The sequence below is a fragment of the Camelina sativa genome, chromosome 20 (genome assembly GCF_030686135.1).
Source record: "Camelina sativa cultivar CO46 ecotype springtype chromosome 20, ASM3068613v1".
NCBI lineage: Eukaryota > Viridiplantae > Streptophyta > Magnoliopsida > Brassicales > Brassicaceae > Camelina > Camelina sativa.
Genome location: NC_141899.1, coordinates 6,943,600 through 6,957,440, shown reverse-complemented (window position 1 = coordinate 6,957,440; position 13,841 = coordinate 6,943,600). Strand labels below are relative to the sequence as shown.

Genomic DNA, 13,841 nt, shown 5'->3' with positions numbered 1-13,841 from the left:
TTTAGTGAACAAACCCTACAATCATAAAAGATTTCTTGCACACTAAAATCGCATCACAAATAAAGGTTACTGAAACCGATAGAATTCCGTTTGTTGAACAAAAATAATGTTTGGTCTTTTTTTAGGTAACTAAAGATACTTGTAGTTGAATCAATTTTGGAAACTAAGTTTATTGGGGAAAACCCTAGTTTCATAAGTAATCGCTAGAGTGATGGAAAATTGGAGCGGCCACCCGAGATTTGTAGAGATTTTTGTCTGGCAAAGAGCATCTTCGGTGAACGTGAAGCCAGTGAGAGTGGGCAAAGGCCGGGGTTTGGTCTGGAGACAATGGACAAAAGAGTTTGAAAAGGGTTAACCAAAAAGAAGAATTAGGGAAAAAATTGCTAAGAAGAACACTCATAGAATTAGATCGAAAACAAGTAGTAGTTGAGACCGTGAGACCCCGACGCCGGGGAGCAGCAATACCACCGACGTTGGAAAGCTTGGTTAAAGGTGGCTTCTCGAAAATCGTGTCTGGAAGTGATTTCAAAAATCACAAAATTTTCACAGTATAGCTGTAAAAGTTTAAGTTATTTTTATTTTTATAAATGGAAATCTAACAAAATCTCAAGAAAAGTAATAATGAAACAATAAACATAAGTTCATTATTAATTTATAATGTATACATAAATTTAAAATTTAAATATTGTTATTATTTTTGTAAGATAATAGTATTAAAACATGAAAATAAAAAGTAAAGTCTGAAAAGTTTGGAGAAGAGAATTAGAAATTTCGTAATAGATCTTTACATTTTAAATTTTGTGTTCGCCTATGAATCTTTTAATTATTAGTCATGAAAATTAGTCTAAATTTCTTTGTGGGATGTTATGTTTATATATTTTGAAATGTAAAAATAGCTTATTTATTTATCTTCCTGTTGTTAAATTTTGTTTATGGGATCATAACAAAAATTCATGATCATTCTTAGGCCTGGGCATAAAAACCGTACTCGAATACCCAACCCGGAACCCGACCCGAAAAACCGGGTTCAGGTTGGGTTCGGGTTTGCCTATAAAACCCTATTGGGTTCTATTTTCTAATACCTGTGGGTTCGGGTTAGGGTCGAGTAATACCCGATACCCGTTTGGGTACCCAATAAACCCGAACGTATAAACATATTTATAATATTTATCATTAATATAATGCAATTACCCTAAAGTTATGATTATAATTTTGAATATTTCATTTAGTTTTATACCTAAATATCAAAAATAATCAAAATATCTAAAATATATTGTCACATAAGTTAAACTTTAACTAAATTTATTTAAATTTTATTAATTTTAATTATATTTTTTCGGGTATCCGGTAGTTCGGGTACTAATTGGGTTATGAAAATTGTAACCCAAACCGACCCGAACCCGGTACTATCCGAACTGAATCGAACCCAAACATAATAAAATACCCGAATGGGTTCTATTTTCCATTACCCATTAACCCGAACCCGAACGGGTAATACCCGAACCCAAACGGGTAACCCGAATGCCCAGCCCTAATCATTCTAAACGTGCATGGATGAATACACCAATTTCATCTATAGATTATGTGTTTGTTTCACATCTTCCTGTTGCTTATTTTTTGTTATCAGTTATCAAATGACGTTTTTTTTTTTAACTCATGAATTGATAAATTAAAGAAGCAGGAGTGTTACAAAAACAACCAAAGAAATAAACATATCGATAGTAACAGAAAAAAACAAGAAACAGTCCCGCAACTTAGTATCTTCGGCATCGTTCCTCTTCAATCCTCTCATGTAACCATGCTGGTCCGCCTCTAGCCAGATATGAAGTAAGGCGACCATCGCGAGTGATACTACCAGCAATATCCCTGACCAAAGAGTTAGCTTTCGAAGAAGAGAGTTTAAAAGTAACCTCTCCCATCTCCTGCACCACCCGTTGGATTTTCAGTAACTGCGACCTATACTTTGGCCAAACAGATAGAACCTCTAAAGCTGAAATAGCTGAACTGCAGTCTGCAGTCCGACAAAAGTTCAACCTTCGTGTAGTATAACATCTGAATACTCATGAGACACTAAGACACCACCAAATACAATTAAGCTCTGCAGCAATTCTGTTCGACATCGGTAGAAAAGCATCCCTGGCATGAAGAAGAGCATTCCCTTCATGATTCCGCAATAACCAAGCCCCACCGCAGAAGGAAAACTCATTCACCCAAGAGCAATGAACATTACATTTTGTGATCCCCGGAAGGTGTCTTGTCCAAAACAGAGTAGGCTTATCTCTTATCAAATGACGTTTAGTTTGGTTTTTGTATCCTCTTATTGATTTTTTTTTTCTTTTTTTGGAACCAAACCAAAAATAAACCGAAGTACTGTAAATTGAATCTAACATAAAACGAACCCAAACCAGAAATAAACTCAAATACCCACTTCTAATCGGTACTAGCAAAACCAAAAATTGTATCAAAAGTCGAAACCTAATACAGTACACTGAAAAATCAATTCTGAATGATTGTTGAACCAACTAAACATTTTTTTCGAAATCGAAAAAATCAGAAATACTAACCGGGGTCGGGTAAATTCCACCAGTCTTGAATTATTCTACACCCGATCCGATTCTAAACCCGTTTTAAAAGTCACGCGCTCGAGAACATCAGTACACGGGCCCACAATTCTATGCTGATACATTCAGTTTAATGATAGCGTTACCGTCACAGCGAAGCTACAACACACTACACCTTTTGGCTTTATTCGATTAAAAAAAAACCTCGCCGCTTATAAACGGAGTTTGTCCCCAAACAAAATAGCAAAAGCAGAAAAAAGAAGCCGCACCGCAGAAGTTAAAAAAAAACCCCAAAATCGTACCACCATGACCACCGTCTCCTCCACTTCCGCCGCCGTAACGGAAGGCGGGAATGTTGTTACGCCGAGATGGAAGAATAAGGGAAGAAATGGAAAGTTACGGGTGATGTGTAGGCATGGCGGTACTATAGTTTCACTTCCGCATACGAAATCGCCGCGCTACGTCGGCGGTGATACTCGAATCGTTGCCGTTCCTCCCTCCGCGGAAACGAGTTTCGATTCGCTTGTTAGCCACCTTAAGGTTACGCTCGGAATCTCTTATCCTTTCAAGGTTAAGTACCAGCTTCCAGATCAGGAACTAGATTCGCTTATCTCCGTCGAGACGGATGAGGATGTTCAAATCATGATGGAGGAACATGGATACCTCTTAACCGAGTTTCCGATTCCTCAATCGCGAATCCGATTGTTTATATTCCCATCGAAATCACAATCGAATGATGCTGGTGCGAGTCAGGGAGATTCGGCTCAGTGTAAAGCGGAGACTGATATCGATTGGCTTGGAATCGAAGAGCCTAAGCATGTTGTTCACGAGTCGACTCAACCGGTGCTTCAGCACCCAAAGACTGATACGTGGTTCGTAGACGCGTTGAAGAGCGCGGAGATGATGCAGACTGGGCGCAATAATAGTGAGAGTAGCGGAAGCGGAGATGTTAACGGCGGGATTTGTGGACAGGAGTCGATGGTGCTCGAGACTAAGTCTTCCTTTGGCTCAACATCATCCTCCGTTTCTTCGAGCAATTTGCCTCCGATCAAAAGCACTGACGAGGACAACACGGCGAATTCGCAGGTCAAATTTGCGCCAGTAGATACGGTGACAAGGTATTCTATGCTCTAGCTGCTTGATCACGCCGTTTGATTGCTTTATCGAATAGTTTTAGGTGTAAGAGTTTGTTCATTTGTTGTCTGGGAACGAAATGAGACTGTGTTTTGAATTGTTTAGCGAATGGCACATATGAATTTGGTAGTGTTGCATAACTAGGTTAAATGTGGGGTGATATAAGCTATCTTTTGAAGTAATGTTGAAAAACAAAACTGAATTCTTGGAGTGATACTGTTGCTGAGTTAGGTTCTCTTCTGTTTTGTATATGATCGGTGAATGAGTTCATTGGCTTAGGCAATCAATAGCTTGTCTTTTTTTACGATTGTGTAAGGACCTTGTGTTATGGTAATTCCCAATTTGAAGAACATCTATGCGCCCGGGCTTATGTTATTCCTTGTGTGGTATTCAGCGACGGTTGTTATCTTCATAAGATGTAGTTATTCTAGTATTTGAAGTTGAGCTGTGTTCATAAGGGTTGTATGTATTGCTATAGATGCCACATGCCAATCTTGTCACATTTTAATTCAAATGCGATTTTGTAGCTGATAACCATTTTCCTTTTGTTCTTACTGTATGAACAGCGACAACACTGCAGTCACCCCAATCTCTTCTCACGAGCTACCGACACACTCACATGTTCTGGAGAACAAGTTTGAAGCGACACACTCACATGTTATGGAGAACAAGCTGTCTTCAAACTTGTACGAGACTGGGCTAAACAAACCAGTTCCAATCCCATTTTCCGGGTATCCACCATTTATGAACCAACCTCAACAACAACATATACAGGTAATTTACACTGGACATCCTTACATTGCCGGAAACTCACCTATGCCATTGCCTGCCACAGCGTACCATCACACAAACCACCCCCATTATCAGCTTCCGCCGCAGCCATACCCAATATACTACATTCCAGTCGATCAGTACAGTTCGAGGTATGTTCAAGCACCGCCTGTGAATTCTGGCACGATTTTAAACTCCCACCAAGTTGATTCCCCAGTGGTCCGCACCAGCAGCCCTCTAGCACCAGAGTTGTCCTCACATGTTTACCCTCCAGCCAAACCCGTTGATTCATCTGTACAAACATCAAGTGAAGCTGCGCCTAGTACTACTTGCAGAGATGCTTTCATCTATAACACTGGCGTCGATGACAACGATATAACTCGTGCTCAGATTTACAAAACTCAGCCTCCAGCTCCTAAAGTACCGTCGCAGTGTCAAACCAAGATGCTAACCGAAGCTTTGGGTCAGTTACACACGCACAATTCTTGAGAGAAGTAAGAATCCATTTCATGTTGCTGCACTTTCGGGTATTTGGTTTTACAGGTTTGTTTTGATTCCCATACATATTATACATGCTTCTGCTTTTTGTCTCTTTCAGTTAAGGTGATCCTTGTTTCACTTTCTTTTTTACTCACTTTGTTGTAGCAATGAATTTTTACGGGTTTTTTTTTATCTTTCCAAAAACATTTTATAAAGAAATTAGTAATATCAATACTTTCAATTTTGTCCTCATGGTGGTTGATGAGAATTCATTGCTATTCAAAAGCTGAAGGTATTACGATGGTTTAATTGGTTCTGCGGAATGATTATGCCATCTTACATATTTTTACAAGCAATTAGCAAAAAGACTAATGACTTTAAGAGAATTTTAATGACTCTAAATAAAATCATGGAAAGTATAAAATGAAGGATTCTAGATGATTGTTAGAAAGTTTTTTTAAATCTTACTGATTTGTTTTTCCTAATCTAGTAAAATCTCTCATAAAATCTTGTAAAATCTTTGTAAAAAAATTATTATACAATATTCTCTTGTTTGTTCAACTTTCTGTGAAAAAAAAAAATCTCTTACTTATCTCTCTCATCTTCCTTACAACTAGACCCACCAAACACATAATTTCACCACGATGGTTTATGCAAGATATGAATATATATCCTCACAACACAATGTTTCACCACGATGACTTTCATAAACCACCAAACATATAATTGACGTTTAGTGTTAAGGATAGTTGATATGAACTAACCACCAAACACATAATTGAGAAAATTTTCTCTCTACCCAATACGTAACAAAAAGGTTACTATAAAGATATTTTGAGTCTGAGAGAAAAATCGAAGAGGACAGAGCAAACTATGAACATATATCCCAAAAACCCCTCGTTTTCATTTTCAACAAAAGAACAACAAAAAGTCATTGACTCTATGATTCACAATCTCTCTTTTCATGACTTTTGTTATGAAGGAAATGATATAAAATCTCAAACCAATAACATAATATTTAAATTTATTAACAATCCAAGATTCTTTTGTTTTAATTGAATAACATAAAACTTTTAATGACTTTATAAAACTCTTAATCCAATAACACTATATTTATCAAGATTTAAGATAACTTTTTACAAATCTACAACTAATAACACCAAATTTTAAAAGAGTTTTAAAAAGTCTGGATTGAATAACAATATATTTTACAAAATTTTTAAAGTCATTAAAATTCTATTTAAATCCCAAACCAATACCCCCTCTAAACACTTTCTAAGTTTAAAATTTCTTATTTTCGCTAGAAAGAACAACGGAAACGTTGACTTTTCTCGCCTAGGCACGCACACACGACGACGTTGATCTTCTGACGTGAGCCGTCCACGTGTCCATACAGCTCACTGTTTAAACAATCTGGGTTCAACTAATCCACGGTGTACCATTAAATTGTTGCACGTGATTCGTACCGTCACTCTCTTCCGGAGAGACTCATCGGCGAGAACACCGACACGATCTGGTGAATCGAATCCGATCGCCCATCAGATCGAATCGAGAGAGTTTATTATCTATCGGAATGCACAGAGACATTGGAACGAAGGAGGTGTTTCCTCTGATTGGGTTTTAGGGTTCCCGTGAAAGAATAAGATAACAAAACATGGACGCGGAGCGATCGTCGTTGTGCAACTTTTTTGTGAACTTCCTGATGGAGGAGAACTACCTCTTGACGGCGTTTGAGCTTCTTCACGAACTCCTCGACGATGGCCGCGATGCCCAAGCAATTCGTCTTAAGGAGTTCTTCTCTGATCCTTCCCGTTTCCCTCCTGATCAGATTTCTCGGTATAATTCAATTCGAGGTTCGCCAGTTCTTCGCATTGCGTTTTTATTCGCCTCTCATTTTTAAGTTGTTTCTGTTGCCGAAATTGTCTGCTATATCGTCCCTCTCAGTGTGGTTGAGCTGCGTTACGTTTTAGAGATCTCTTTGGGGATATGTTAATTGGCTATCTTATTTGGTCTTACTTAATTCACAAAGCAGTTGAAATTGTAAACGTTTGATCATGGACATGTTTTCAAAGTTGTGAAATCCTGAGAATGTATCTGTTCGGCATGCAATTTGATGTTCTTCTCATAGTTTAAGTTTGAAAAAAAATCATAGTTGAAGGTTTCTTGAAGGGTGATTAGTCCGCCTGTTTTATGACCATGTCGTATCTTGTGTTTTGGTTTAGCTTCAGGCTTTCTTAGACAATATGGTTGGTAGGATATATGGTAACTTTTACCCTGAAATACAGTTGCGGATCCACAAAGTTTGTTGGAGGAGAAAGAAGCGTTAGCTGAGAAACTAGCTATCAGCGAATATGAATTTCGTCTAGCTCAAGAGGATATTACAAGATTGAAAACTGAAGGACAGAAGAAATCTGATCACTCGATTGACAAGTCAAAAGGTAACCCAGAACTCAATTATTTATTCTGCTCTTTCTCGTCTCATAGTCCTCTACTTCCGTAAACGTGTATGCATAGACACACAGTTCATGTTTCGTGCCATGAAGTCGGTAGGGTTTCAGAAATTTCAGTGATGACCGACCGTTTAGGGAGTCTAATTTGACTAAAATCATAGTCTCAGAGTGCAGACACGTGAATGTATCTAGAAGTTCTCTCTGCAATAAGTATTTGCTGGTCTAGCTTTCAGTTCCTGTCTATAGGCCATCTCCTCTATTCTTTCATGTTTCTCCATGGAGATATTTTCTGCATAGGTTTACTTTATGCAAGCAATCATTTATAATGCACAGTCCAGTATGGTAGCAACCTAATCACCAAACTATGTCCTGATACTGTTCGTTATTTCTCAGAGTTGGACTCAGATGAGTTTGAAGACAACAGACCCGAGATTCAACGGAAAAAGAAAGATTTTTCCTTCACAGATATAGGGCCTTTGAAGAACAATGAACGTCAAGACTTAAACTGTGCAGTGAAAGAATATCTTCTTCTTGCAGGTTACAGGCTTACCGCTATGACATTTTATGAGGAGGTATCTTAATATGTATATACTGCAACCCACCTAGTTCTTCTGTTTCTTTTTTGGGTCTAATTGCCGCAAACGCCATTTTGGAATCTCGATTAACTTTTTTTTTGCTTTGTGCCTATTTTGTGGCCTCATTGCCTCTTCATCTAGGCATGTTGTAATAAAGAATAACTAAAAAGTAACTGGAGCTTTTTAGTAGCTTATTTCCATTTTTAGTTTTCCATTTTGGTAACTATTTTGTAACTCTCTATGGTGAAGCTGTCTAAGACTTTTATTTCTTCCGAAGGTTGTGTTTTTCAACAATTGAAATTGTATAGTTTCCTTTAGAGGCTGCTGATACTGTCTTGTGTTTGGGTTTGAGTTGATAGATTTGTTAGGTTTTGGGTAAATATTTCAATTTAAATTTAGTTCACGGACCAAAACTAAGTTTCAGGTCTGAATTATCTCTAACTCCAGAAGGAGAAACAGAAGTGTCTGACCTATTTGTGTGTGCTGTTATTGTGTTTGGAACAATTTTGTAAATTTGATGTCTGTTCTGTTTATCTCAGGTGACAGACCAGAACTTGGACGTTTGGCAGGACAGTCCAGCACATGTGCCTGATGCCTTGCGCTATTATTACTATCAGTACCTCTCATCAACTTCAGAAGCAGCTGAGGTTATATCCTGAAACCTTAATTTGCATGTTTATCAAATTGAACTGATGCTGTCAGAAAGATCAATACCTTTAAATTTAGTTCTTTGACGTTATTGTCTTATACAAAATCAACTTCCCTCTTCTTTTCCCTCTGCATCTTTCCGTTAGTTATTATCTGAAACTCGATGTTATTTTGATTGCGGGATGATTATGTAGAATGGGAGCTTGCTTTAAGTGCAACCTTTTGTATTTGAGAATTATACCAACCATTTAAGTTGCACTTTGAGCATCTGCGAGAATAAAATCCACCAGAATGTTCCATATGTATTTTGCATTTGAATAACTCATGGTTCGCTATTTCTTGGATGCAGGAGAAAATAGCCATGCTTCAGGAGAATGATTCACTGAAAAAGGAGATCGAGAGGCTAAACAAAGAAAAGGATGGACTACTTAAGAGCAAAGAAGATTTCGAAGAGCAAATCAGTGCTTTTAACAAGTCTACAGAATCACTTCAGAAGGATCTGAGGGATAGAGAAAAGCAGGTAGTCATTTTTTATAGACTGTGTATCTTAAAGAGACGGGCTCATACATATCTGAAATGTAAATACCTGAAATGACACTGATAGTTTTCAGGTGCAAAGTTTGAAGCAATCCTCAGAGCATCAGAGGATGATCCTCAATGACTGTAGGGCTGAGATCACTTCTCTTAAAATGCATATTGAAGGATCTCGTGCTGGTCAATACATGTCAGCGAATGAAGGTGATCCTGTAAAATTACAATCCAAGGAAAATGTCGAGGAACAGTTTAGCTCTCTACCAGACGAAGTTGAGAAACCAATAGTAGAAAAGGATGGTGGTTTGATTTATGATAGTTCTATAACGGCTGAGAAAGGACACATACAAACAGAAGACGATCTTGTGGTGGAAGAAGTTAAGAATATAATAGCTGATCAAAGAGAAGTAACTGCAGAGGCAAGCAATAGTACTTTGCAGAACCAGAAAGAAGTCTCAAACTATTTGTTAAATCCATCAAACGGTAGTTTTCCACCCGGAGACCTTGGAAGCATCTTGAAAGTGGATCCTGGGATTGGTCGTGGTTCTAACTCAAAATCAGACAAAGCAAATGGTGAAGCTGATTCTGAGGAAATGGCAAGTCTTGATCATGCTTTGGAGTACTTGTTCTTATATCGTGAATGCTCTGTTTTTTTTTTTTACCTTTGCTAAATGATTTAATACAGTACTTTGAAAGAGCTCCTGTTTTGTCATCAGAAAAATTGGTAGCGGGCAATGTAGCTGTCTGCTTTCCTTTCGCTATACGTTGCTAATGTTGTGTCAACAAAATCTTAGATGGTTGTTTGAATATTCCTCTTTCCATTTGCAGGGTTTAGGAACTATTCAGATACTCGCAGATGCTTTGCCGAAGATTGTTCCATATGTTCTGATAAACCATCGAGAGGTTTGAGTTCTTTTTTTCAATTTTACCAGTCAGGAAAGTGGATGAAATATTAATTATTTGGTTTCTTTAACTGATAGGAATTCCTTCCCCTGATGATGTGTGCAATTGAGCGGCATCCAGTTAGCGGTACAAGAGACTCCTTGACTCATACATTGTTCAACCTGATCAAACGTCCAGATGAACAGCAGAGAAGGATTATAATGGATGTAGGTTACTGTATTACCTTTTAAGCTTTCATTGTGTATAATAAGACTTGTAAGGTTTTGAGCTTGAGGCGTTTTACTGTTTATCTTCAGGCATGTGTTAGCCTATCGAGGAATGTTGGGGAAATGAGAACAGAGACAGAATTGCTTCCACAGTGTTGGGAACAGGTGAATGCTACTCTTGCGCACGCTTTGAACATTTTGTGTTATTTTCTTGATATGAGTGATAACATGCTGGTTGTCTATTTCAGATAAATCATACATATGAAGAACGCAGGCTGCTAGTTGCTCAATCATGTGGGGAGCTTGCAGAATATGTCCGCCCTGAGATACGCGACTCTCTGATTTTGTCTATCGTACAACAACTCATTGAAGATTCTGCTACTGTTGTTCGAGAGGCTGCCGCTCATAATCTGGCATTGCTGCTTCCACTGTTTCCAAACACAGACAAATATTTCAAGGTCAGCGTCACTAAATTTGCAGCCCTAAAACAGGCTGATTACAGAATTTCTAGGATATAGTGGTGTCTTTTGGTTGGCATGAGACAATAGCATAGACATTTGGTTAATATCAATAAAACCATGCTACAACGCTAGCTTTCTACTTGTTTATTAGGTCGAGGAGATGATGTTTCAGCTGATATGCGATCCATCTGGCCTGGTGGTTGAAACCACATTGAAAGAACTACTTCCTGCAGTAATAAAATGGGGTAACAGACTGGATCATATCTTGAGAGTTCTTCTCTCTCACACATTGAGCTCTGCTCAGGTATAGACCAATACATTGTCCATTTGAAGATTGAAACTGCGAATGGTTGTTGGAATACCTCATTTTAAGTCCTTTTCATTTGCAGCACTGCCCGCCCCTTTCTGGAGTTGAAGGGTCATTGGAGTCTCATCTACGAGTCTTAGGTGAACGTGAGCGATGGAACATCGATGTCCTGCTAAGAATGCTCATGGAGTTGCTTCCAGCTATACACCAGAAGGCAATGGCAACATGTCCTTTTTCCTCTATCTCAAAATCAGAGGAATCTGCCTTCTCTGTTTCTTTGCTTGAGACCTATGCCGAGTAAGCTTCTCAAACCCCTCAGCTACTCTGGACGACAAAATTTCTTCTAATTTCTGACATCTTCTTGTATATAATCGTACTACTTCTTATCTGACTGGAATATCTGACCAGGGGACGTTCTGAGTGGCCTATGTTTGAATGGATGCACGTTGATTGCTTTGCTAACTTGTTGCAACTGGCATGCATGTTGCCCCAGAAGGAAGACCATTTGAGAAATCGGATAACAAAGGTATAAATTGTGTTGGCAACTGTTCCCTTATCTTCTATTGATCTTAGAAGTAATTACACTAATCGTTAAAAATCCTCCGTGCTGGTTTCCAGTTTCTCTTGGCTGTGTCTGAACTTTTTGGAAGTTCCTACCTAGCTCACATTGAGTTACCTGTATTTTTGGTGGCTGTTGGAGATGATGAGGCGGATCTTCAATTTTTACCTTCTGCAATCCATCCAAGGATAAAAGGTTACTTATTTGCTAGATAGAAAGCGACAGAAAATTTCCTTAAAATAGGATTTGACATTGATTCTTGTTTCCTTTCTTCAGGCCTGAAACCAAGAACTGCTGTAGCCAATAGACTTGCCACTCTTTGTATTCTACCGCTTCTTTTGGCAGGAGTTCTTGGTGCACCAAGTAAACACGACGAATTAACTATCTTCTTACGACAACTCTTAGTCGAGAGTAAAACAAAAGAAAACCAGTCATCGAAGCACAATAACGAAGTTTTGGATGCAGTTCGCTTCCTTTGGTGCGTGCTCTAAAGCTTTCACTGCTAATTATGTTTTCCTGGAACTTCTTATTCTTACTAATGTAGACCTCTTACAGCACATTTCCGGAACACCATAACATGATATTCGGGGTTTTGTGGGAAATGGTCGTGGATTCCACTGCGGAACTCAAAATCAACGCTGCTAAGTTGTTGAAGACTATTGTAAGCTTCTCAACAACAAACACGCACACACAAACTTTCACCTTCTTCCCCAAGTTTTTTTTCTAACAGAAGATTTGTTATATATACTTGCACAGGTTCCATATATCGACGCCAAAGTAGCTTCTGCCAATGTTTTACCAGCCTTGATCACTCTTGGCTCAGACCAGAACCTGAATGTGAAGTACGCAAGCATAGATGCATTTGGATCTGTAGCACAGCATTTCAAAGTCGACATGGTAATAATGCATAATAAAATTTTCGAATTACTTGAAGGCATAATAAAATTCTCCAATTACTTTTATGTGCTAATTAAACTTGTGTATGATGCAGATTGTTGATAAAATCCTAGTCCAGATGGATGCTTTTCTCGAAGATGGTTCTCATGAGGCTATAATCGCAGTCATTCGTGCACTCTTAGTTGCCATTCCTCACACAACAGAACGGCTTCGAGATTATCTTTTGTCCAAGATTTTACAACTCTCAGCAAGTCCAAGCTCTTCAGCAGACGTAAATCGTCGCCGAGAAAGAGCTAACGCGTTCTGTGAAGCCATTCGTGCACTCGATGCAACCGGTAAGAGTACCAAAACCAAAACTTTCTTCTTCTTTTTCATACATGTTTGAGTGTTCAAAGGTTAACTCGTTTATGTTTTGAAACATGTTTCTGAAGATCTGTCTCAAACAAGTGTCCGAGACTACCTCCTTCCGGCGATACAAAACCTACTGAAAGATCCAGACGCGCTAGATCCAGCTCACAAGGAAGCGTTAGAGATTATAATGAAGGAGAGATCAGGTGGGACATTTGAAGCAATCAGTAAAGCTATGGGTGCTCATTTGGGGATTGCATCATCTGTGACAAGCTTGTTTGGAGAAGGTGGCTTGTTGGGGAAAAAAGAAGCAACGGAAACCACTGCGATTGCACCGTCATCACCAACACTTCAAGGACCTGAGTCACCAAAGGTTACGGCTGCTGCTACTGAAGACACGAGATTCAGACGTATCATGAGAGGCAACTTCACTGAGATGTTAAGGAGTAAAGCCAAGAACCAAGATGAGACACAGCCACAAAATCACTAAATATAACCAGGTTTGTTTATTTATTCATTTAATGTTTTTGTTGCACAGATTCGTAATACAAGAGTAATAAAATCATGTTCTTTGGTTATTTTGGCTAGCTGAAATTCTCTCTTTTAGCTATTTTTGTTTTACTTGAGGAAGACAAAATATGATTTAAAAAAAAAAAAATATATAGCTAGAGAGCCAGAGCCAGGGCAATTTTGTTCCATCTCTTATGACCGTCTATGAATAATCTATCTTTGTACGAGTGCAGTGTTATTCTCAAGCATATGAATATAAAATGTCGCGGTTTGAATTCTATTGCGGATTAAAGAAATTATTCAGGTGGTCGGTAAGTATATAGATATATATATATATGGTTGATGTTGTTCACACATTTTGGGCTTTTTCGATGAGACTGACTGGAATTACTCGATTTTACCAAGTGTGCCAGACTCAGACAAGAAAATAAAAATAGTATTAATGCACATTAATATGACAAAAATCGCTCAATTATTGTCCACACATTTTGGGCTTTTCC

The 13,841-nt window shown here is 38.4% G+C and overlaps 2 protein-coding genes across 5 annotated transcripts; both read left to right on the top strand.

The window, feature by feature from the left end:
• The first annotated feature begins 2,716 nt into the window (after window positions 1-2,716).
• Window positions 2,717-5,198, top strand: LOC104769884 (protein PAL OF QUIRKY). Its single transcript, XM_010494204.3, has 2 exons — window positions 2,717-3,679; window positions 4,262-5,198. Exons 1-2 carry the CDS (start codon window positions 2,868-2,870, stop codon window positions 4,953-4,955), a joined length of 1,506 nt encoding a protein of 501 aa, XP_010492506.1. The 5' UTR covers window positions 2,717-2,867; the 3' UTR covers window positions 4,956-5,198.
• Window positions 5,199-6,221: 1,023 nt separating this feature from the next.
• On the top strand, window positions 6,222-13,805 carry LOC104769883 (uncharacterized). 4 transcript variants are annotated; one of them, XM_087505658.1, is made up of 20 exons: window positions 6,222-6,799; window positions 7,232-7,384; window positions 7,790-7,968; window positions 8,511-8,618; window positions 8,969-9,139; window positions 9,231-9,746; window positions 9,979-10,053; window positions 10,131-10,259; window positions 10,350-10,424; window positions 10,508-10,717; window positions 10,872-11,024; window positions 11,110-11,324; window positions 11,436-11,553; window positions 11,646-11,781; window positions 11,863-12,064; window positions 12,142-12,247; window positions 12,343-12,483; window positions 12,578-12,818; window positions 12,915-13,331; window positions 13,575-13,805. In XM_087505658.1, exons 1-19 carry the CDS (start codon window positions 6,601-6,603, stop codon window positions 13,319-13,321), a joined length of 3,534 nt encoding a protein of 1,177 aa, XP_087361784.1. In that variant the 5' UTR covers window positions 6,222-6,600; the 3' UTR covers window positions 13,322-13,331; window positions 13,575-13,805. The 4 variants fall into 4 exon arrangements, with proteins under 4 accessions (XP_087361784.1, XP_010492505.2, XP_087361786.1 ...); XM_087505660.1 differs by having other exon boundaries at window positions 6,382-6,799; window positions 9,224-9,746; XM_010494203.3 differs by lacking the exon at window positions 13,575-13,805 and having other exon boundaries at window positions 12,915-13,409.
• Window positions 13,806-13,841: the final 36 nt, after the last annotated feature.

Bases quoted from the DNA above. Each gene is read 5' to 3' on its own strand.
- LOC104769884 (XM_010494204.3), top strand. From the start codon at position 2,868: ATGACCACCGTCTCCTCCACTTCCGCCGCCGTAACGGAAGGCGGGAAT. The intron at 3,680-4,261 runs GTATTCTATGCT...CTGTATGAACAG, and splicing joins CCAGTAGATACGGTGACAAG to CGACAACACTGCAGTCACCC.
- LOC104769883 (XM_087505658.1), top strand. From the start codon at position 6,601: ATGGACGCGGAGCGATCGTCGTTGTGCAACTTTTTTGTGAACTTCCTG. The intron at 12,248-12,342 runs GTAAGCTTCTCA...ATACTTGCACAG, and splicing joins CTAAGTTGTTGAAGACTATT to GTTCCATATATCGACGCCAA. The intron at 12,819-12,914 runs GTAAGAGTACCA...ATGTTTCTGAAG, and splicing joins TCGTGCACTCGATGCAACCG to ATCTGTCTCAAACAAGTGTC.